Genomic DNA, 23,613 nt, shown 5'->3' with positions numbered 1-23,613 from the left:
ATTGCACTTGTACAAAATGATGGAAAATCACAGTTGAATGCATTTGCCCCTGAAAAAGGAAATGCAGGTGACACCATTCCTATATAAGTTGATTTTCTGTTTGATTCAATTTAAGGGGTGTGAAAATGGGTCAGGATCAAACCTCCAAGAACTCTGTCAAATTTAAAGAGACATGATTGAAACTCAGTTTTTCTTTCCATACTGAATCTCATATAGATGGAAACATCTGATTGCACGCAGACATTTATCACTGCATGAATGTGTTTAATAACTACAGTAAGAATATAGAAGTGATAAAATTTTGTGGCATTGTATAAGGTCCACAACTGACAAAAAAGCTGAAAGAAAATGGGAAATATTGGAGTAAGCGCAGAAAATAATAATCCTGGCTTATTAAGAATCCCACTTGATAAAATGTTTTCAATTCAGCATCTATTAAAGTGTTTCCCACTTCCCTCTGTCTCTTTATGTGTGTGTCTCTCTGTAACTATACACACACACACACACACACACACACACGTGCATGCGCACACACACACAATTTCTATTTCTCTGGTCAACCCTAAACAGTGGTCTTAGATTTGAAAATAGTCAATTCTTTCCGTACAATTTCCCTTTGTCCTAAGCACAACAGGCCCCACTCCCTGAGGTATAACATTTTAAAGGACAGTTAAATGTGTCATCATATTCCTTACAACTCACCTGTCTTGTGTGGTTTCGTTTGTTAAATGCCTTGCTTAACCAACAGTTGTTTCAAAACTGCTGTGGTTGAGAACTGTGTGTGCATTGCATTATAGAACTCTTCTGCCTCTCTATAGACACTTGGCAAAGGCCAGATGGGGCAAAGCTCTGCCCCATCGAGTTCATAGTGGCTGCCTTCCTCTTCACTATTACACCAAGGATGATATACTCCATACTGTGTACTTTCATATTTGAGACTTGACCCAGATATGTAACCTGCCAGAATTGAGTCCTACTGCTCCAAATGGCAGGTTTATCCTTGTTTTCATGTCTGAAGTACATGACTGCTCTCAGAATGGAGCAGGAAATTGAATGGTAGCAGCCTCACAGGACCTAGGCTCCCTCAGATGAAAATCTCAAGAGAATCTTTTCTTTATCTGAATTTAACAAAATGGCATTGAATAAAAAGTTCTTAATCAAGGTCTTGCTATAGTTTCATGTTCAGGAGATGCTCTAGGAACTCTTACAGCAGTGAGCATTAAAACCCCTCTGACTTGAGTTGTGGCTTATGGTTTTGGAGACTGGTTTGGTATACAAGACAAAAGATAAAGACTGTCCGGAAAATGAGGCCTCTAGGCAGACTTCAAAGAAATAATGCCAAAACCACGGTCAGTTTCTCAGAAAAAAAAATACACAGCTAGGCTATGTCAAATGGAAATTAAGAAGTGATTAATCAGGGACCAGCAAACAAGAGATCAAGGATAAGGCACTTGCCTTGTATCCTGCTAAGTCTGGTTCAAATCCACCAGGGGTCACTCTTGTGCACAGAACTAAGAATAGGCTTTAAGTATTTTGTTTGGGTGTGGCCCCCAAACAAAAACAAACAACAAAAAAGTGACAGGTCAGAAAGTGACTCTAGCCACGGGCTCAAATGAAAATTGGGGAAGTTGCAAAGTTGGAAATCTTCATTGATCCTCATTTTCTAAAAAGTGGTTTGGATCCTGTGAAAATCACCCAGAGTGGCCCCCAAGTCCAGCAAAGTTAAGGAAGACCAAAAACAAACAAAACAACACCCCCCTCCTCCAATTTTGGAGTTAATATTAACATTCCAGTTAAGGTAAGAAATTAATGTTACTGACCATCAACTAAAATTTGGCTTACCATGAATTATACTTTTACAAATCATACTAATTACTGTGTGTAAGATGTCTTGACTTCTAAATGATAAACTATACTTCCCAAATAAGAGGAGCCATTTTAGTAGAAATTAAACCCACCCCCACCCCGACATATACACACTCTGCTAACCTGCTCTTGTGTAAAATAAAACAAAGAAATGATAAATCTCTGCCTCTCTGGTGATATCCCTTGAAAGATGGGTTGATAAAAAATCAGGAGGGTTGCTGCCACAGAGGCTGGATGGGGTGGGGGGGATGGGGGGTGGGAGGGATACTGGGATCAGTGGTGATGGTGAATGGGCACTGGTGGAGGGATGGGTGTTCGATCATTGTATAACTGAAACCCAAGCACAAAAATCTGTAACTCTATAACTGTACCTCATGGTGTCTCACTAATACAAATAAAAAAAAAAAATCAGGAGGGCTGTACACAATGAAACCTCTGAGTTTAGATCACAGACCCCGGTTGCTACGCAGTTATACTTGCCTTGTGCTAAACCAGACTGCAGGAAATCAATCTTGTTCAGTTATACCTAGGAAAGAAAAAAGGGGATGTGTGCACTTTGGGTCTCCTAGGCGAGGCCCTAATCACATGACACTTCTGTCATCCAGCCTGAGGGAAAGGAAGCTTTGTGTAAGAGAAGACTTAGCTCTGAGGCAATGTTTTGGAGAATGGGGAAAAGGGTGGTGAAGCCCCTCTTATTGTTCTGATAGGCAACAAACAAGATGGTTTGTTTTGTTCTGAGGACCACACCCAGAGGTGCTCAGGGCTTACTCCAGTCTGTGTTCAGGGATCACTCCAGGTAGGGCTCGGGGAACTACAGGAGATGCCTGTGATTAAACTGTGTCAGTCAAGAGCAGTATAAACACCTTACCTCAGTTCCATAGCTCTGGACCTAACAAACGGGACTTAAAAATCCTGTTAAAAGAAATGGCTGTTAATACCACTCCTGGGAATATATCCCAGAGAGGCAAAAAAGTATAGTCGAAGTGACATCTGCAATTGTTTGTTCATTGCAGCACTCTTTACAATAGTCAGAATCTGGAAAAAACCTGAGTGCCCGAGAACAGATGACTGGTTAAAAAAAACTTTGGTACATTTACACAATGGACTACTATGTAGCTGTTAGAAAAGATGAAGTTATGAAATTTACATACAAGAGGTACTACATGGAAAATATCATGTTAAGCGAAATGAGTTGGAAAGAGCGGGATAGACACAGAAAGACTGCATTCACCTGGGGAACATAAAGCAACAAAATGGGAGACTAACATCCAGGAATGGCTGAGATTAGTACCAGGAATTTTGCTCCATGACTTGGAGGCCAGCCACTCGTGCTAGGGGGAAAAGGAAGCTCAGATAGAGAAGGCAGCACCAAATAAAGGGTGTTGGGAGGATCCTCCCAGGATGGGAGAAGCATGCTGAATGTAGACTATAGACCAAACATGATTGCCACTCAATTCCTCTCTTGCAAAACACAGTACCCAAAAGAAGAAAGAGAGAACAAGGGGGAATGCCTTGCCACAGAGGCAGGGTGGGACGAGGGGGGGGGGGGGATGGGGGGAGGGATGCTGGGACCCATGGTGGTGGAGGATGGGCACTGGTGGAGGGATGTGTACTTGATCATTGTATAAATGAAACCCAAGCACAAAAATTTATAAGTCTATAACTGTACCTCATGGTGTTTCACTAATAAAAAAAAAAGAAATGGCTGTTCATTTGGATCTACTCAATGAATGGCTCCCAAAGTGGGCAATAACCATCCCACAGAGGGGCTGGTGGGGAACACAACTGGGAAGGTTTATTTATTCGTTTAAATAAATCAGATTTCCAGGGAGGCACTATGTGATTTTTTATGGAGGGGGAGGGGCTGGAGTGATAGCACAGCAGTAGGGCGTTTGCCTCACACACGGCCAACCTGGCCGACATGAGTTCGATTCCTCCGCCCCTCTCAGAGAGCCGGGCAAGCTACTGAGAGTATCTCACCCGCACAGCAAAGCCTGGCAAACTACCTGTGACGTATTCGATATGCTAAACACAGTGACAAGTCTCACAACAAAGACATAACTGGGCCCGCTCAAGCAAATCGATGAACAACGAGAGGACAGTGACAGGACAGTACTGAAAGGATGTAGTAGACCCAGTAAGTTTGGGCACCTCTGGGTCCACTGTCCAGAAGCCATACTGCATCACAACTGTGTGGGCTTCTGTGTATGTGCTGCTATCTCAGCTGGATCAAAGAGGCTACAGCAGTGAGCTTGTTTTAAGCATAGTATGGGCAAAGCTATTGAAATATCATAAACTTGTCAAATTTGTTGTTACTGTGTTTGGCATATCGAACACGTCCCGGGGAGCTTGCCAGGCTCTGCCGTGTGGGCGAGATACTCTCGGTAGCTTGCCGGGCTCTCCGAGAGGGGCGGAGGAATCGAACTCGGGTAGGCCATGTTGGCTGCATGCAAGGCAAACGCCCTGCCGACTTGGATACATTCTATATTATATTCTGTCAATAAGAGGATTTACTCTAAAAGTGTCTTCATGATGGGCTCTGCTAAAAAATAAAAGGTGAAAGATATGTGGGGAACCAATTTTTTGTTTTGTTTTTGGGCCATACCCATCGATGCTCACGATTTACTCCTGGCAGTGCTCAGGGGACCACATGGGGTGTGGGGATCAAACCCCAGCAGGTCACATGCAAGGCAAGTGCCTTACCCAAGTACCCACATACTATAGCTCCAATCCTGTAGAAACCATTTTTTAAAAATTAGTAATAAGAATGCTGAGCTCTGGATCAACATTGCTTTTTTATAATATTCAAACTACAAGAATTTACAGATCAAATCATACTTAAGCAGATTTTATGGAGGGGGTGGCACACCCAGCAATGCTCAGGCATTACTTCTGGCTTTGTGTTCAGAAATTACTCCTGGGGGAAGCTCAGGGAACCATATGGGGTGCTGGGGATCGAACCCCTTTCAGCTGTGTGTAAGACATGCGTCGTACCTGCTATACTATTGCTCTGGCCCTTAAACAAATTTTAATCTTTAAAGACTAAACACAGATTTCAGTAAATCTGTATTCTTATGATGCAGAAATTCATCTCCTGACATTTAACCAAGAATTACATCAAAAATTAGCATCAATATTTGATATTTATGTAATTGAGTATGGTCTGAGGAAAACTTGAAGCCAAGTTTTCCTCATGTGCAAAAGGATGATAACCTGAAAAAAGTATTATTAAGATTAAAGGAGATAACAAAATAACTTGGCAAAGATAACATCTAGCTCTTTCTCCCCCACCCAAACTTAGTTCTCATGTAACACACTATGTTTAATTTTCATAGCATTTATCACTGTGCAGTAATCTGTGCCTTGAGTTCATACTTTGGGGGAAAGTGCTTTGGGACCACACCCAGCAGTGCTCACTCTTGGCAGTACTTGGGGGAAATACTGAGGATTGAACTAGGGGGTCAGTGGGGATTGAACTGGGGGTCAGTCATACTCAAGATAAGCACCTTAGCCTCTATCTCCCTAGCACTCAATAGTTGATAAGGTTTGTTCCCACTTGTTCTTAAAGATGAATGGGACGAATTTGTCAGTGCAGTCATGGGCCTACCAACTTATTTGGTTTGGGGACAATATCAATGGTACTAAAATGATACCAGACTTAGAGGATGCGCCTATGTGACTTGGAGGACTTTGTATTGCTGGGGATCAAACCCAAATTTCAACATGAAAAATATGCATTCTCCCTCTCTGAGCCATGTCCGTTGCCCAAGGTATACTACTTTTATTTATTTATTTTTGCTTTTTGGGTCACACCTGGCAATGCACAGGGGTTACTCCTGGCTCTACACTCAGGAGTTACTCCTGGCACTGCTCAGGGGACCATATGGGATGCTGGGAATTGAACCCGGGTCGGCCGCGTGCAAGGCAAACGCCCTACCCACTGTGCTATCTCTCCAGCCCCAGGTATACTACTTTTAAACCTTTAAAATTTTTGAAGTCATCTCAGGCAGATTTATTGAGAAAGGATTTTAGATTGACAGAAAGTCAAGTAGAATTTGAATTGTATCTGATAGCACGGTGGGTAGGGTGTTTACCTTGCACACGGCCAACCAGGCTGACCTGAGTTCTATTCCTCCGCCTCTCTCGGAGAGCCAGGCAAGCTACCGAGAGTATCTTGCCTGCGTGGCAAAGCCTGGCAAGTTACCCATGACGTATTGGAAATGCCAAACACAGTAACAAGTCTCACAATGGAGACGTTACTGGGCCCGCTAGAGCAAATCGATGAACAACAGGAGGAATATGGTCTGAAGACTTCTGAGTTTCTGAAATGCTCTGTTTCTGCTTTGTTTATATTACCATTTTATTTAAATGTACTCAGACATATGTAAACAGGGACTTCTAACTTCAATCAGTAGGTGGCAGAATAGCATCAGTCCCAGCAATCAGTTGCTCAGGGCTCATTACAAAAAAAAAAATGAATTGACTATTTAGTGCACATTAGCCCTCCTTTAGTGCAGGACTTCAACAGTCTGCAATCACCTTGAATCATCTTAAATCTGTCCTAACTACACCATTCTCCCATTCAAAGATATGCTTAATAACAGGCTACTAGAGATACAATTAAGCTTCACTGTCACTGTCCTCCCGTTGTTCATCCATGTTGACTGCTTGCAAGACAAACACCCTACCAGCTGTGCTATAAAATTCAAGCGGGGCTGGGGGGGGGGGGGGCGGGGGGATTTTTGTCTTGCACAAGGTTTGACCCGGGTTCAATCCCAGTACCCAGCACCCTATTTGGTCCCCAAAGCCTGCCTAGAATGATCCCTAAACACAGAGCCAAGAGTAAGTCCTGAGCACAGTTGGGTGTGGCCCCCAAACAGAACAAAACAAAAATTCAAGACTGGAAATGTTTTTTGTTTTGGGGCCACACCCAGCAATGTTTTGGGCGTACTCCAGGCTCTGTGCTCAGTGATCATTCCTGATGGTGCTCTGGAGACTACAAGTGGTGTCAAAGATTGAAGCTGGGTCAGTTGCATGCAAGGCCATGCACCCTACCTGCTGTACTATCTCTCCAGCCCAAGAAATTAAATACTAACAGAATGCTTTATACATTTGCAGTTCCAAGTGTTCTTTTAAGTATTTTTCCAAATCTAATTTCTTATTCAAAAAATTATCAGCTTTTCTGTTAGAAAAGATGAAGTCATGAAATTTACATACAAGTGGTACTACATGGAAAGTATCATGCTAAGCAAAATGAGTCAGAAAGAGAAGGAAAGACATAGAAAGATTGCATTTATCTGGGGAACATAAAGTAACAAAATAGGAGACTAACCCAAGAATAGCCGAGATAAGTACCAGGAGGTTCACTCCATGGTTTGGAGGCCATCCACACATGATAAGGGAAAAGGCAGCTCAGGTAGAGAAGGGAGCACCAAATAAAGGTGTTGGGAGGATCCTCCCAGGATGGGAGATGCATTCTGAATGTAGACTATAGACCAAAGATGATTGCCACTCAATGCAAAACACAGCACCCAAAAGGAGAGAGAACAAAAGGGCAGAGGCAGGATGGGATGCGAAGATGGGGGGTGGGTGGGAGAGATACTGGGATCAATGGTGGTAGAAAATGGGCACTGGTAGAGGGATGGGTACTCAATCATTGTATAATTGAAACCCAAGCACAAAAATTTGTAAGTCCACACCTGTACCTCATGGTGTTCCACTAATAATTAAAAAATAAAAATAAAATAAAAATTTAAAAAAATCAGCTTTTGAAAAAAATGCATTCTCACCAAATTTTCATATAGGTGAAATTCCATATTAGTAGTATTCACGCAACATAGAACAGCTATTTTAAGATTGCCAAGAGCAGGGCTGGAGCGATAGCACAGAAGGTAGGGCGTTTGCCTTGTATGCGGCCAATCCAGGTTCGATTCCCAGCATCCCATATGGTCCCCTGAGCACCGCCAGAAGTAATTCCTGAGAGCCAGAGTCAGGAGTAATCCCTGTGCATCGCTGGGTGTGACCCAAAAGAAAAAAAAAAAAAAGACTGCCAAGAGCTGTCAGTTGCAACAGCATCAAACTTCACAGAATGCAGAAATTCTTTTTTCAACAAAAGGTAGTAGACAAACGTGGCAATAATCACTTTAGTATGTCAGAATCAGCACCCAAAAAATATGTTAGTATTATGTAAACTATAAAAGAACAGGAAGATAACCCTCAAGCAGGGCAACCCTCAAGCAAGGCCAGAAGTGGCCCAAAGGCTCCTCCCATCAACAAAGCAATAAGACAACCCCCCCCACCAAAACACCAAATTTAAATAATTTAAATGAACTACAACAAAATTATCCCTAAGGCCAAAATGATGAACAAATTTGACTCAAAAATGAACTAAATGCAGGAACAGTACAACACGTAATGTGCTTATATGGTTCAATACCCTGTACTCCATAGGGTCTCCTGAGTCTACCAGGAGTGAGTCCTAAGCACTGAGGCAAGACTAGGTCCTGAGCATCACTGAGGGTGGTCCCAAACTTCCCTCCCCTCTCCCCAAAAAAACCCAACCACAAAATGAACTGAATAGTCAGGAGGTAGTAAAGCACGGGTGGCCAGGGTGCTTGCCTTGTTAATCCCTGGGATCCCATATGGCGCTCCAAGCATCTCCAGGGTGATCTGAGGCAGAGACAGGAATAAGCTCTGAGCAAAGCCAGGGATGGCCAAAAAAAAAAAAAACCCAAAGGAACCAAAATGAAATGAATGGTCCCACCTTTGTAATAAAGGGAGAAAAAAGTAGAAGCAATACCAGTAAAGCTTTTTAATACACAAACAGATCCTATAACAGTATGACAAACAAAGCAACACCAATAGATATTACAAGGGCAAAGGACATGCAATTTTGATCAAGGAAACACAGTATTAAATACAATATCCTTATTAATAATCAAGGAATAAAACATTGGATACCACTTCTTGCTTACTCAATGCACAAAGTTCAAAGCAATTTCTACTTTTCCCTTTTCTAAATGCACCCAAAGTGCTTTTTATGTTTAAAAAAAAAAGTGTCACCAAAAAACAAGAACAAAAAAATAGAACAACACAAAAAATAACTATACAGAAATTAGGGGGGAAGCATTAAAATGAATCAACACTTGTATGGGTAGTAAGGGTCAAATTCTTGGAAACCAATTCTGTTTCCCTTGGTTTATCAGTTTATTATGGCATTGTCAATACAGAGGTTGTTCCTTACACTCTGACAATCTTCCTAGTATAAGGATATACACGTGCATAAATACACATGGAAAAGTATGTATGTAATTCTTGTAGGTAAAAAATTATAGGAAAGACTAACTCACTAGAGACACCTAGTAGTTCTCTAGTTGAAATGATCCCATTAAGATTTCCCTATGTGATTTACAAACAGTAGAGATGCCCTTGCTATTCAAGAGGTTATTAATCTCTAGTACTGCTTGCCTGTGAGCAGCATCCTAGGCCTTCTGTAGCTGCTTCCTAAACAATCTGAAGTTGGTCCTATACTTTAGACAAGGTCTAATAACATTTTTTGCATTAATGCAGGACAAAATATATCTCCAGCTTGTTTACAGCCTTGAAGCAGGTCATATAAAGTATAGGATACACAGGGAATGAGCACCAGGGCAACCACCAAAAAAAAAAAAAAAAAAAAAACCAAATTATGTTAGGATGGCTAACATGGGAAATGAAACTTAAAATCCTGTATCTGTTCAGTGTTCTTTGCTTTTTTTCCCCATGCCACAGGTTTTATCTCACAGAAAGATAGAAAACATCGGCGTCTATAATAACTGAGCCAAGAACATTTTTCTGAAGCCTGAACTTTGCTAACTGGTATAAAAACATTACAGCAAACGTTATACAAGCAGAAAAAGTAATGCTGCATCTGAAACAATTTAGTCAAATGACAAATGTGACTGTCAATATGTTATAACCTTATCTACATTTATTCTCTGGTACTGGATTCCATTTAAACAGAAATAGCTGCTAAGCAGAAGGAAACAATTGCTTACCTATTTTAGTATTTTAAAAATGTATTATTTCTCCTGTTTCCCTAAGAAACTTCACATATTTTGAATGTACTCACACAATCTGGTGAATTGGCAGCTATGTTAAAAACTCTATGAATAAAGGACGGTAGCTAACACTTGGCAGCCTTTTGTTTACATTTTAGGTTGGAACATAGTTTCTTTTGATATTTTACAAAGATAAAAAATTCCAACTTTGAAGCACAATGACCATAATTAGACATTTATTACCATCAACTACAATTTGACACACCACCACAAAAAGACAACTAACATTTTTCTACGTTTTTAACATTTGTCAGAATAACTGGTTATAGCCAATACATTTTCAGAATAGTTAGTAACCACTTAATAAACATACAGTATGCTACCTTTTTACCTAATAACTGTTCTAAGACCTAACTCAAGGGAAAGTTTGAGATCATCCACAATGCACAGCAAACATATTACACTTCAGTCCTAAGAATGATCTGAAGGTGCTGAAAGAGGTGATTCTCTAGAAGGTGATCCGGGGTTTTCTTCAGGTGGGAAAACTGTGAGCGTACAAGCTCGAATACCACCAAGTGATTCTGGAAGGTCAAAAACTTTATGCCACTCATCCTTTTCTGGGTCATATTTCTGGACAATTTCTACCATACAACGATTATTCCAAGAATATCCACCTACAACATAGATTTTATTCTCAAAGACAGCAACTCCAACATCACTCTGACCTCTTAACATAGCAGCAATTGGTGTCCACTGGTCAAGGGTTGGTGAATAGTATTCACAGCTTAGAACATCATCATAATCACTTGTTCCTCTGAAGTGATTACCACCAATGACATAGAGCTTGTCTCCAACTGTGCACATACAATGCAGTCCTCTGACTGTAGTCATTGGAGCCTTCTGTGTCCATTTGTCTGTATCTGGGTCAAAACACATGAGCTCATTTTGGAAAGTGTCATGAGTAATTCCTCCTGATATATACATTAAGCCCCCATACACTGTTCCAGCATGACCATAGTGGGGTTCACTCATTTTTGCAACATAGCTCCACTCATTCATTCTTGGGTTGTAACATTCAACAGTTGCCAGTTCCCCAGCTGCACTGCGACCACCAACGGCATACAGATGTCCTTTGAGAGCACTCAAGTGAAAGAACGTGCGCTTCTCATTTAAGGATGCAACCTGCATCCATTTATTATACCGAGGATCAAATCTGAAAACTGTATCAACGGCAGTCTTTCCTTTGGTATCATAATTACTTTGTCCACCGACTACATAAAGGAAGTTTCCAATAACAGCAATGCCATGCTGGTAACGAGGGGCATCCATGGGAGCTAAAGATCTCCACTCTCGAGCCCTTTCATCATACATCCTTAATTCTTTACTGACAACAAGCTGCTGCCTCAAAACTCCTCCTAATGTAACCAAGTGAGTTGAGTCAGACCGAATTGCAGTTCTGTCTGACTGCATCACTGGCTGCATATATGGCATCATTTGGTAATTGCTGGCTTCCAAAAGCAAATTCACACAGGTATTGTCCGTTCTCATGAAATCTACCGTCTGCACGTAATTGATGAGGTCCTGCGGTGTCATCAGCGGAAATCGAATATTCTTCATTAATTTTGCAGCATAATCCATCCGCGGGTCTTCCAGTCTCAGCCAGCGACAGGCCGCCTTAAAGAGTTCAAGTTCACTGCAGTGCTTTAGGCTATTACTGGAAAGCACAAAGGCAAGCCGTTCAAAGGGGAGCTTCAGAAACTCCCCGGTGCTCAACAATGCAGGGAAATTCTTCAGGATAAAACTATTGACGTATTTATCCACTTCTATAAGGTTGTAGGTGTTGGCGATTCGTCCAACTTCAACACAGTTATCTAGAGACACTCCGGATATGAGAAAGACTTTACAGAAGTCCAAGACCGGCAAAATCTGCAAAAAGCTGGCAGCTTCAAGCGTGTCCTGAAGATTGTCCATGTTAAGAGACAGCTTTGCGGTATAAATGAAATCAATAATCTTCTTCAGGCCAACCTTGTTCACCCCGTGGAGCTTAATGCACATCAGGTCTTGCTCTTTCATTCCACCTGTGAACATGGCCTTGAAATAATCGCTGGCGGACGCCATCATTGCTCTGTGCACGGGGAAGATCTCATCGCCATCCCCCGGAACGAGGGTCACGTCACAGAGCAACCCCTCTATTCTCAGCTGATCAAACCCTTGCAATACCACCGAACTGTGAGTATTGCTGGTAAAGAAGCGAGTGGTTCCGGCCTTGCAAGGCTGCAGATGGGAGGAGACGCCCATTTCTCCGTTACCGAGGGACACTTTCATGGGAAAGCCTTCCCCGGGGCACCACGATTATTCGCCCGAGAAGAAGGACCGGGCTGCGACAGAGCACCGGGGAGCTCGCTCTCCTCCTGGGGGCAAGCCGCCACCGGACGCCCCCACCGCCCTCTCCGAACGCACTAACCAGTCATCCACCGTTCGGGAGCCGGGAAACCTCAAATCCGATGCTTGTGTGGATGATTCATCGGCAGAAGGCAGTTAAGTGACCCGGTTCACCCCGTCGGGCCTGCGCCGCCGCTCCTCCGGCAGTTCCGCTCGGGGCCAAGGGGGAGGCGCCGCCACGTCCTGCGCCTCCGCCGCTCCCCTCAGCGCGAGGCCGGCCCCTTCCGCGAGCCGCCCGCCGCGCCCAACGCGATCAGCCGAGCGTCGCCGCGACCGCAGGCCGGTCTTGAAGCAAAGGCCTAGAACCCGGGGCTGGGCCTGACTGGGCCTGGGATGCGGCCTAGCTCCGGACGCCGAGCCAGCCCTGCCGAGAGCGCCCAGTCCCAGGATCCCCCGGGCTAGGAGCGGCCGCAGCGGCTACAGCGGCTGCGCGACCGCGGGGGGCCAGTCGGGGGTTGGGGGTGAGGGGTGGGGGAGGGACTTACTGGAGCCGGGAAGGGCGGGGCCGGGGAGGGTGGGAGCTCGCGGGCCGCGGAGGTGGGTGCGGCAGGCGCGAGCCGGGTCTAGCGCTTGCGGCACGGAAATGGCCGGATTCCGGGCGCGGATATTAGGTGGCGCGGCGGAAGGAGCCACTTCCGGTCGCCGAGCGCGGCCCACTCTCAGCGGCGAACCTCGCGCTTCCGGCCTCCAGCCTGGTGAATAACAGTGAAACCCTGTGGCTTCTGTAAGAAGCGGCGGTTTCTGGAGCTAGGAGAGAGGCGTCGTTGTTTCTCTTCAAAAACGCTTTTTTAGTTTTTGCCCTACACGACTTCCTCAACGCTTCGTTTGTTTCACATTTTTGATTATGTAAAACGTCGCTAGAGAGCACATTCTGATCCGTGCAATGTAAATACTGAAGCCTGAAAGTTTGGCTAGCGGTGCGGTCCCACTTTCATGGCTTAGTTTTTTTTTCCCCCATTTTTTTTAAAAATTAGAAATAAGGTAACACTTTATTAAAGAAATATGGTAATTCCTTGTATAAAGCAAAAAATACAACAAATCACGTGAGTTTCATGGAACTGAGAAAAAGAACCTTTGTCATTAGACGACCAGTACTGTATTTCAATCACCAACAAAAAAAAATAGTAGGAATTACAAGGACTTCAGAAGGTCTTGGGTTACAGGTAACATTTTGATGAGAAAGTCACTCCTGGGAATGTTTTTCTGTATAAGTTTCAAACCTGGCAAGCTCCCCATGATGTATTCCATATTCCAAACACAGTAACAACAAAGTCTCCAATGGAGACGTTACTGGGCCCGCTCGAGCAAATCGATGATCAACGGGAGGGCCTTTTCAAAAAGTTGATCAAATCTCTCCCTCCAAGGACTAAGCTGTCTTCCAAGAATTTATTTTACTTAGAAGAAGAGGGACTGAAAGACAAAAATAGTAAAAAGAATGAACATTGCTGTAGAAGTCTGACAGAGAGAGTTGCATGAAGAGATTGACAGCAACAAAGAGAAAAGGTAGTCTGTTAGGATGAGAAAGAAAACTCGAGGTGTGGGAAGGCTTCTAGCTAACTCTGTACCTCATTTGCTCTTTTCATCAGAAACTCTGCAGAAAGACATAAGCATTTCTCTACTGGCACTTGATTCATTGTTGAAGTTTTTATATATTGTAATTTTTCACTTATTTTAGTATCTGACATACTTCCCTTGCTCACTCCCTTTACCCCGTTCTGTTGATTTTCTGAATCTTTTCCTTCACTTTTATATTGAGCCAGGAATCAGAAAACTTTGCCTCTCAAGAAAAAAATTCCCTTTTGAAAACTTTGCAAAACTTAGCAACACAACATTCCCTCAATCAAATATCTTTGTTCCTAATAAGTAGTAACTATATACCCTGTCCTTTAATATATTGATGTCACAACCCTTCTTTCTTTGATAGTTCCTGTTTTTTGTTTCTCTCTTACATAGTCATATATAATGCTGGTAATTTTAATTTGTTTTTGCCACAGGAGTTAATATATTAGAGATGAGAACAATGAGGTCCAAGACAGGTTAGAACCTAAGATCAGTGGAGTCCAAGAAAATCCAAGATGAAGAACTAAATGATCCACTGATGACTTCTAACTTCATTATATATTCATTATGCTACATTTTTATTATATCAGAGCACACCCACTGGTGCCATGGTGATCCCAGGAAGTGATCAGATATGAGTGAAATCTGTGTAGCACTTTGTAGGAAATCAACACTCCAAAACCCTTTGGAATATAAGGAATATTAAACCCCTTCTGAATTTACCCTCTTTCTATTCCTGTAAAAATCTATTCCTATATAGCCTAGAAGTTTGTTGAAATAATGCTACTCTCTCTAGAGTGTGCACATACTCTTAGAATGTGTACTATTACTTTTAGTAAACTGTGTTATGTTGAAACAATGCTACTCTCTCTCTGAGTAAGCCTACACCCTGATCCTTAACTGTATATTGTTCTCTAAGAACCTGTTTCTATTCTTTAATTCTTTGGCTCATACTTGAATTTCTTTCCTGTGCACGTCAAAGGAATCTGGTCCTTTCATCAGATTCTATTGGCTTTAGCCCTGACTAGGCACTTTCTACAATATCATGATAGTTTTCTTCCTCAAATGTAAAAATTTCTAGACACGCTTCTCCTTCATTTCCTGTGGTTGCACTGCCCTTTCACTATAACTCTTTCCTATTCTGTTGTGATTTCTGGTTGAAATGTTTTTAGATAAGCACAAAAACAAAGTAAAAGTTGAATGATATTTCCAGGTTGTGTAGAAATATGTTAAGAGAAGCCCCCTCATTCCTTTTAATATTGAATATTTTTGGAAGATGTGGGGAAGCCATGTATTTTAATGGAATCAGAAAACACAGTGTGATAACTGTGTATTCCTCAAAAGATAAGAGCCTTATAGTGGCCAAATGTTACAGTGCCAGTGACTAAGTCTAGAAAACAGGCAGCCTTCTTCTCCATGGTTAAGTGTTCCTTTGTGGAAATTTTCTTCCAGAGTTGATAAGAGGCTATTTCCTGGCAGTGATTATCAGAAACAGTGGAATGGCCTTTTGTCATAAATTTGTTACAAAGAGAACAAATCTTAAACTTCACTCAGGGACAAGTCACCTTTGCGTCAGGAAGACTCTAGAGAGATAAATGAGGATTACAATGTGTTTCCTTCCTCCAACCTACTGACTATGCAGACCCAGGATTAAAGACCCTCTTGATTAATGACCCTCTCCATATGTTGTCTGACTTGAGAAGGTGGGTAGATCCTAAATATCCAAGCATAAAAATGCAAAGGTATTTTGAGTATAACCCTATAATCGATATGCTATTCATAGTAAGTTCTACTAATACTTACTATTTGTAGTTACTCTATTAGTCGTAAGTTTCCAGAGTGACAAATTCATTTGTATAACAGAGCTCTTCACTTTATCATTAGGAAAATGTTTTCATTGTAACTTTGCACAGCTGGAGCGATAGCACAGCGGTAGGGTGTTTGCCTTCTGTGCAGCCAGCCCAGCCAAGCTGGGTTCGATTCCTCCACCCCTCTCGCGAAGAGCCCGGCAAGCTACGGAGAGTATCGTGCCCGCACGGCAAAGCCTGGCAAGCTACCTGTGATGTATTCAATATGCCAGACACAGTAACAACAAGTCTCAAAAATGGAGACGTTACTGGGCCCGCTCGAGCAAATCGATGAACAACGGGAGGACAGTGTTTGTTTGTTTGTTTTGTTTGTAACTTTGCACAACCGTTATCAGCAACCCTTTCTACACAGAAGTAAAAGACACAAAAGTAAAAGATTGTCATGTCCTGAAAATGTCCTAATTACCCCTGTCACAAATCCAGCTAATCACCCCAGAGTTCTTAACTCCAAAACTGAAGGCCTGGTCTTCAACTGTTTTTATATCACTAATAACTTAATATTCTTGTCCTTTCCTGTCCTCGAAAGATGAGAACCCCTTGAAGGAAAAAGAGGACTATACCTGATTCATCACAGAATAAACATGAATGAATGTTTCTGAAAGATGATCCTTGATGTTTGCAACAGCATTAGTAAAAGCACAGCAGATGTCATCTGATTGTTCTTGTTTGTTTTGTTAGATTCCCTAAGTTAATTTTATTACTCTAAATGATATGTAGGCCCTTGTAATGGTAAGATAAACATCTAACATCACATACATTTTGGTGGCTAAATAACATACTGAGTACTGTGTAGTATCAAGTGATAGAGTGCAATGCATATGTGAGACCCTGAATTTTACCAATACCACACGGCCACCAAAGCACCAATGGAGTAGGCACAGTGACCACTTAAGTTCTTCAGATTATAGACTCTATAACACACACACACACACACACACACACACACACACACACACACACACACAGGAGACCATGGGACAGTAAAGGAAAATAAGTCTCAAATCATACTGCCTACATAAGGCTAGTGGCTAGTTCTTGCCAATATGGATAAAAATGCTCCTAGTAGGTAGGGTAGGTAACTGGTTTCTCTCACCGAAGATGCTTGTTCTGAAAAATCACAGAAATTAGTAAAGTATAGAGAAGAATTGCCTTTCAGCAAAGACTGCAGGGCATTCTGACCATTTGGAGCTTCTCCTAGGCAACTATTATCTGCTGCCATCAATAAGTCACTACACTGTGGGTTCATGATTTCTTGATTCATGTTTCCCCATTCTCTACTACTTAGTTACAAAGACCACTCATCCTTCAACAGTATTTTACAAAGTTCTTTCTCGGCAGAGGTAATGTGAATATCGACACCAAGATCAGAATTAAGAAATAACTTCAGGGTCATCCCTGTTGTGGTGAGGGACAGAGACAGGAACTGAATTCATTTTTCTTTCTTTCTTTCTTTCTTTCTTTCTTTCTTTCTTTCTTTCTTTCTTTCTTCTTTCTTTCTCTCTTTCTCTCTCTCTTTCTCTCTTTCTTTCTCTTCTTGGTTCTAGCTAAATGTCTAATGTTCTTTTCTCTGTATTGAGTAAATTCAGCCTGAGCTTTGCTACTTTTCAAGGAAAACTAATGATCATTAATACAAACAGTAAGAAGGCATTAAAATAAACATTTTTTTAATCTTTGTTAATATTTCATTTTGATCATTATCAAGTAGGATAGTTTATCAAAGAGATAACATAAGGAAACCAAAAATGTGTCTAGAATACCTTCTGTTCCTCTGTTTAAAATAAGTCATGTATAACCTTATTTAATCCAGCAAAATAATGTGAGCAGTTAAAGTTACCTTGTTATACAATGTAAAAAGCATTGCCTTGGGAGAAGAGACCAACCAGGATGACTAGCTAAGCCAGGATTTGAGTTCACAGGTGCTGATGGAAATTGTGCAAGCAGTGAGTGAAGGTTATGCTTCTCTTCCCCAGTGTTGGGTGTTGCCAGAGTAGGTGAAGTGTTTACAAATCACTTTTATTAAGTTAATGCCCCAAATTTTCAGTAAACCATGTACCCTGTTACTCCATGCTTTCTTCTTCTTCTTAGTTTTCTGGGAGGGTCTCAGGCAAACATTCTGACAGCTGTGTAAGTGTAGTAGTGAACCCAAGACTGCCAGGATTTTGAGGGGTTGTGAAACATTTAGATATTCTTCTGAGGAACTGTTCATACTGGAACTTCTTACAAGATTAACACCAACCACTTGTAGAGAATCATGCTGGGGTCAATGGAGAGAGGAAACAACTCCTACAACTCCTCTGGCCTACTTTTCCTCGTCCTTTGTGGAATGGAGAAGAGCAATCCCTAGTTTATTCTCAGCCCAAATCTGACTCTTCTTGGTAAGTCCCTTCCACTCTAAGTCTCATGCCTGTTGACAGGAGCTGAGTCACAGAAGGAACAAAAAGAACTCGTGAAATGTTGTGCAGTGTGTGATATGATCTCGTGGTTACTATTCAACACGCTTAACTGTTTTGATTCAGATTGTTGGAAACTGCCCTGAAATACCTACCAAGAATTTTTTACTAAGTAAAGAAGATGACTTGAGAGGTAGGATTTCTAAGGACAAGTGAAATTTTCACCAGAGAAAGATATATTGCTTGATGTTTGTTCCCAAGAAGTAATTGATCCAAATGGCCCATCAAGAAAGAATGGAAAGATGGTAAAATAAAGATAATAACTTGGCCTCCCCAGCAGACCCACAGAATTCTAGAACCAGGGAGATAGCTCAGAGGTCAGGAGCACATGCCATAGGGGCGTATGGACTGGAGCTCTATGCTCAGAATCTCATGGCTCCCAGAGCACCACTGGCAGGGTGCTGGTGGCCCCAGCACCACGAGACCTGAGTGGCACCACATCATTGTTCCAAGTATTAAGCCATGTGACCAGGTTTGCCAAATATCCAACAGAGTGACCACTAGGCCCCAACTTAAGAGGATCCCAAATAATAATGGAGTTCTTCTCACATGTTTAATAGAGCATACAACTGATCTCTTTCCTATTCCTTAAAACTGAATTTTATATTTATTTAGTTACTGTACGAATTGTATGTTAAAGACAGTTATATTCAGAAGGCAAAGAGATTTGTTTCAATTTTTGGCTGGAGCGATAGCACAGCAGGTAGGGCATTTGCCTTGCATGCAGCCAACATGGCCAACACAGGTTCGATTCCCAGCATCCCATATGGTCCGCCGAGCACCGCCAGGAGCAATTCCTGAGTGCATGAGCCAGGAGTAACCCCTGAGCATCGCCGGGTGTGACCCAAAAAGCAAAAAAAAAATTTGGGGCTGGAGCGATAGCACAGCGGTAGGGCGTTTGCCTTGCACGCAGCCAACATGGCTGACCCGAGTTCGATTCCTCTGCCCCTCTCGGAGAGCCCTGCAAGCTACCGAGAGTATCTCGCCCGCATGGCAGAGCCTGGCAAGCTCCCCGTGACTTATTCGATATGCCAGACACAGTAACAACAAAGTCTCCAATGGAGACGTTACTGGGCCCGCTCGAGCAAATCGATGAACAATGGGAGGGTCTTTACCTTTTACCTTTAAATGGGTCACACCCAGTGATGCTCAGGGATTACTCTTGACTCTGCACTCTGGAATTACTCCTTGCGGTGCTTAGGGGACCATAGGGGGTGCCGGGGGATCAAACCCAGGTCAGCCACGTATAAGGCAAATGCCCTCCCCACTGTGCTATAGCTCGGACCCCTGAAGGCAGAGATTTAAAAAATAAAAATCCCTTACAATGTTCCTTGCCCAGTTGGATGAAAAATAAAAGGAAGTAATCTATTGCATTTTAGTATAGAATGGGCATGGTAAGAGTTGCAATCTGAGAGGTTTTTTTTTTTTTTTTAATTTTGAAGATGAGTTTAATTACCTGCTGAATCACCTAGATGAAAACAGGTGGTAACAGATGGAAACAAGTCATAAACTTAGGAGAGGCAGGCATTTTTAGACCAACTTAGGTTTAGACCAGATATTTTTTTAACATTTAAAATAAAACTTTTCACAACAGAAGATCAAAACATACCAAAATTTTTATTTTTTAAAATATGATTTAAATTTTTTTCACTTTACTGTCTAGCTTTTTAACAAATTTATTCAGTACTAGAACTGTGCAGTCTTCTGCCCCCGCGCCTGGGTGTTCCTTCCTGGGGCCCCTTGGAGGGGAGCCGGTTGAGCTTTCCTCCCCGCCCCGACCAGGGCTCCGGCAGCCGAAGACCTCCAGGACCAGACACCACCATGCTGAGACCACTCTCCGCACACATGAAGGTACTGGCAGAGGGACAAAGCCACGTGGGTTCCGGGGCCGAGACCTCCAAGCCTACTCGGATTGGAGTCGAGCATCTTCCACCCAGATCCTCCAAATTCCAGTAGGCGGGGGTCACACCCACCACCTGGCCCCCTGGCGCCGTGTAATCCCATCAGCGGCCAAGACTCAGAGACTATAAAATCCAGATCCCGGAACTGCGCGGCCGCATTCGCAGCCGCGCGACATCTTATCAGAACTTTTTTTTATGACATCTTATTGTCTCATTCCTACTTTGGACAAACTTGCAGGCTATCGAATGTAGCCTGCCCACAGGGCAGAGTCTGGCAAACTCCCCGTGGCATACCAAATATGCCAAATACCAGTAACAATGATGGGTCTCATTCTCCTAAAGAGCCTTGAATATAATCTCAGGGCTAGGCTGAAAGAGACGTTACTGGGGCCTGCTCGAGGCAATCGACGAATAACAGGATGATGAAATGAAAATGAATGAATTCAGTACTAAACCTTAATTTTGGATCTTAGTTTGTATTTATATCCAAGCACCCTTAATGCTGGTTCACCAAGGTAAGTTTTCTTTAAAATGTGTTAGAACCTCTTAACTAAGACGCTAGCACTGATGTTCTGGAGATAAAAATGAATTAAGGTAAAGGTAAAGGCCCTCCCGTTGATCGCCGATTTGCTCGAGCGGGCCCAGTAACGTCTCCATTGGAGAATTTTGTTGTTACTGTGTCTGGCATATCGAATACTCTCGGTAGCTTGCCAGGTTCTCCGAGAGGGGCGGAGGAATCGAACTTGGGTCGGCCATGTTGGCCGCTTGTAAGGCGAACGCCCTACCGCTGTGCTATAAATTCTTCTTCATTTCTGTTATAGTGTAACAACTTATCATCTAACCCATAGTGGTCTATCAACTGAGTAAGGCTTAGTTTCTTGTTCTCTTCAGACAGAGCAGACTGCAACTCACAGAGCAAGCTCTGGCTACAGTTTCTTCGCTTCTTTATTAACAACTGTAACTGCGATTGGTCATTCTTTGATTTATACATTTTGACTAATTTTAGCCTCTGAAGAAGTTCTTTTTTCTCCTTTCACCAACTTTGTCTTTCCTTCATTTAATCCTTCTTTAGGAAGATTCTCATTCCCAGAGTCATTCTGGAGATCACTGCATGGTCCACTGTCAAATGAGTTAGATTCACATGTAGTGGTACTCTTGGAACTATTTTACAAAAGGACACTTCTTTCAAATTCGCTGTCTGTCACTGTCATCACTGTCATCCTGTTATTCATCGATTTCCTCAAGCAGGCACAAGTAATGTCTTCTTTGTCCTAACCCTGAGATTTTAGAAAGTGCCACATTCGAGGCTCTTTCAGGGCTAGGAGAATGAGACCCATCATTGTTACTGGTTTTTGGCATATTGAATACACCACAGGGAGTCTGCCAGACTCTGCCGTGTGGGCAGGATACTTTTGGTAGCCTGCCAGGTTCTCCAGAGTAAGAACTAGTAAGATGTCGGGGTCTGTCTATATGCTCAAATTCACTGTCTATGTGCTCAAAACGTTCACATTCAGAATGGCTCTCCTCTGTTGAAGATGCCGGTTTCTCAGCAAGGTTTGACTCCTCCTCAGCATCGTGGACTTGAGGACGTTTAACCATTCAGTGAGAGGAACTGAATGAAGACCTCGTTTTCTGTAACCGTTTCCTCAGTGTCCCAGGCACATGTTGGCTGCTGGTGCAGGAAGGCGAGTTGCAGGGTAAAGCCACAGCTGAAGCAGAAAGGCTTTCCATCTTGACCGAGAAATCCCGGCTTAGCTATGATGCCTCAAGAAAGGAGGCCTGAGGTTGGCTGAAAGAGACCCTGACCGCCAAAAGGGAACACGACCCCGACGAAATTCAGCTTGCAGACGAGTACTAGCCACCCAGTACGCCAGCAGGATCCGCCATATCCAGAAGCGAGAAAAAAACTGCAATCTGAGAGTTTAATAGATTCAGACCACAAGAGCTTTCTGGTAAAGGCAAAATTTATTTTTATTATTATTATTTTTTTTGCTTTTTGGGTCACACCCAGTGATGCACAGGGGTTACTCCTGGCTCTGCACTCAGGAATTACTCCTGGCGGTGCTTGGGGGACCATATGGGATGCTGGGAATCAACCCGGGTCGGCCGCGTGCAAGGCAAACGCCCTACCCGCTGTGCTATCGCTCCAGCCCCGTAAAGGCAAAAATTTAAATGAGTTATGAAAAATAAGAAATAGAAAATAAGACGTGTAAGAGTAAGAACTTGTCTTAAGGAAGAGAATGTAAGGTTGAGTATTAGATGGTGGGAAATGGAGGAGTGTACATAACATTTATGATCTCATTATTGGTCCTCAGACCTTAAAGGAATATTTGAATCACACATAAAATGTCTCTCAAAACTACCAGCAGAGAGTTGGAATTCATTAACAAAATAGTAGGAAATAGTATGACTATATTTCTATTTTAAAATGAGATATATTTGGATCCATTCTTGGCCTAGGGACTGCCTTGAAGTAGAATCTTCTTGGCACACATGCTGCCTGAGCCCATGTGCTGCTTGCGCCTACGTGGTGGAGCACACGTGGTGCCCAAGCACATGTGTCGCCCGCATCTCTCCTCTTGAGACGTGGACTTTCATGCTCTCGTGTCTAATGCTAGGATGTGTGTAGGGGCTCTCTCTGCCCTTGAAGAAGCCCGTGTTCTCTCTTGAGTAAGTTACTCTCTCACTCTCTTCCCCTCCACACTTAAAAAAACCTCCAAATAAAATCTCTTTGTTTTACTGTGCTGTACTGCTCTCCCGTTGTTCACCGATTTGCTCACGCGGGCCCAGTAATATTGTGAGACTTGTTGTTACTGTGTTTGGCATATCGAATATGTGACAGATAGCTTGCCAGGCTTTGCCGTGCAGGCAAGTTACTCTTGGTAGCTTGCCGGGCTCTCCGAGAGGGGCGGAGGAATCGAACTTAGGTCAGCTGCGTGCAAGGCAAATGCCCTACCCGCTGCGCTATCTCTCCAGCCCTAAATAAATAAATAAATAATGTGGAATCTTCTTGTCAGTTTCCTTAATAAGAAGTCATGGTGGTGGGCCAGAGAGATAAGACAAGGGTTAAGGTGCTTGCCTGCACATGGGCAAACCCGTGTCCACCTCAAGCACACATACGGTCCCCTGTGCACTGCCAAAAGTGACTGCTGAGCACAGAGCTAGGAGTAATTTGTCAGCACCACTGGGAGTGACAAAACAAAGCAAAACCAAGATATCATGAAGACCAGAAAGAATTTGTGATATATCTCTATAACCACCTCCCCCAAATTTCTAAGTCAGCTGTAAAAATAGCACTGTTTTCATAAAGTTTGGTTACCCCAGCTAAAAGACTCTATCTTTTAAAGAAATCTAGAAAGATAAAGAAGTGTGATTGTAGGGGCTAGGGATGCTGCTCACTAGTAGAGCATGTGTCCTACATCACTTGTGAGGAGCTGGGCTGAATTTGTAAAATTTTTAAAAAGTGTGTGTGTGTGGGGGGGCGCAA

At 42.8% G+C, this 23,613-nt stretch overlaps 1 protein-coding gene and 1 pseudogene across 1 annotated transcript; both read right to left on the bottom strand.

Annotated features, from left to right (window-relative positions):
- Positions 1 to 9,903: 9,903 nt before the first annotated feature.
- Positions 9,904 to 12,266, bottom strand: KLHL9 (kelch like family member 9). The gene has a single exon (XM_056117229.1). The coding sequence runs from the start codon at positions 12,228 to 12,230 to the stop codon at positions 10,377 to 10,379; it is 1,854 nt and encodes a 617-aa protein (XP_055973204.1). The 5' UTR covers positions 12,231 to 12,266; the 3' UTR covers positions 9,904 to 10,376.
- Positions 12,267 to 20,907: 8,641 nt separating this feature from the next.
- Positions 20,908 to 21,857, bottom strand: LOC130026561 (swi5-dependent recombination DNA repair protein 1 homolog; annotated as a pseudogene).
- Positions 21,858 to 23,613: the final 1,756 nt, after the last annotated feature.

This window comes from Sorex fumeus, unplaced genomic scaffold (genome assembly GCF_029834395.1).
Source record: "Sorex fumeus unplaced genomic scaffold, SorFum_2.1 ptg000034l, whole genome shotgun sequence".
Lineage (NCBI taxonomy): Eukaryota > Metazoa > Chordata > Mammalia > Eulipotyphla > Soricidae > Sorex > Sorex fumeus.
This window is presented reverse-complemented; position numbering and strand designations above follow the sequence as displayed.

Bases quoted from the DNA above. Each gene is read 5' to 3' on its own strand.
- KLHL9 (XM_056117229.1), bottom strand. From the start codon at position 12,230: ATGAAAGTGTCCCTCGGTAACGGAGAAATGGGCGTCTCCTCCCATCTG.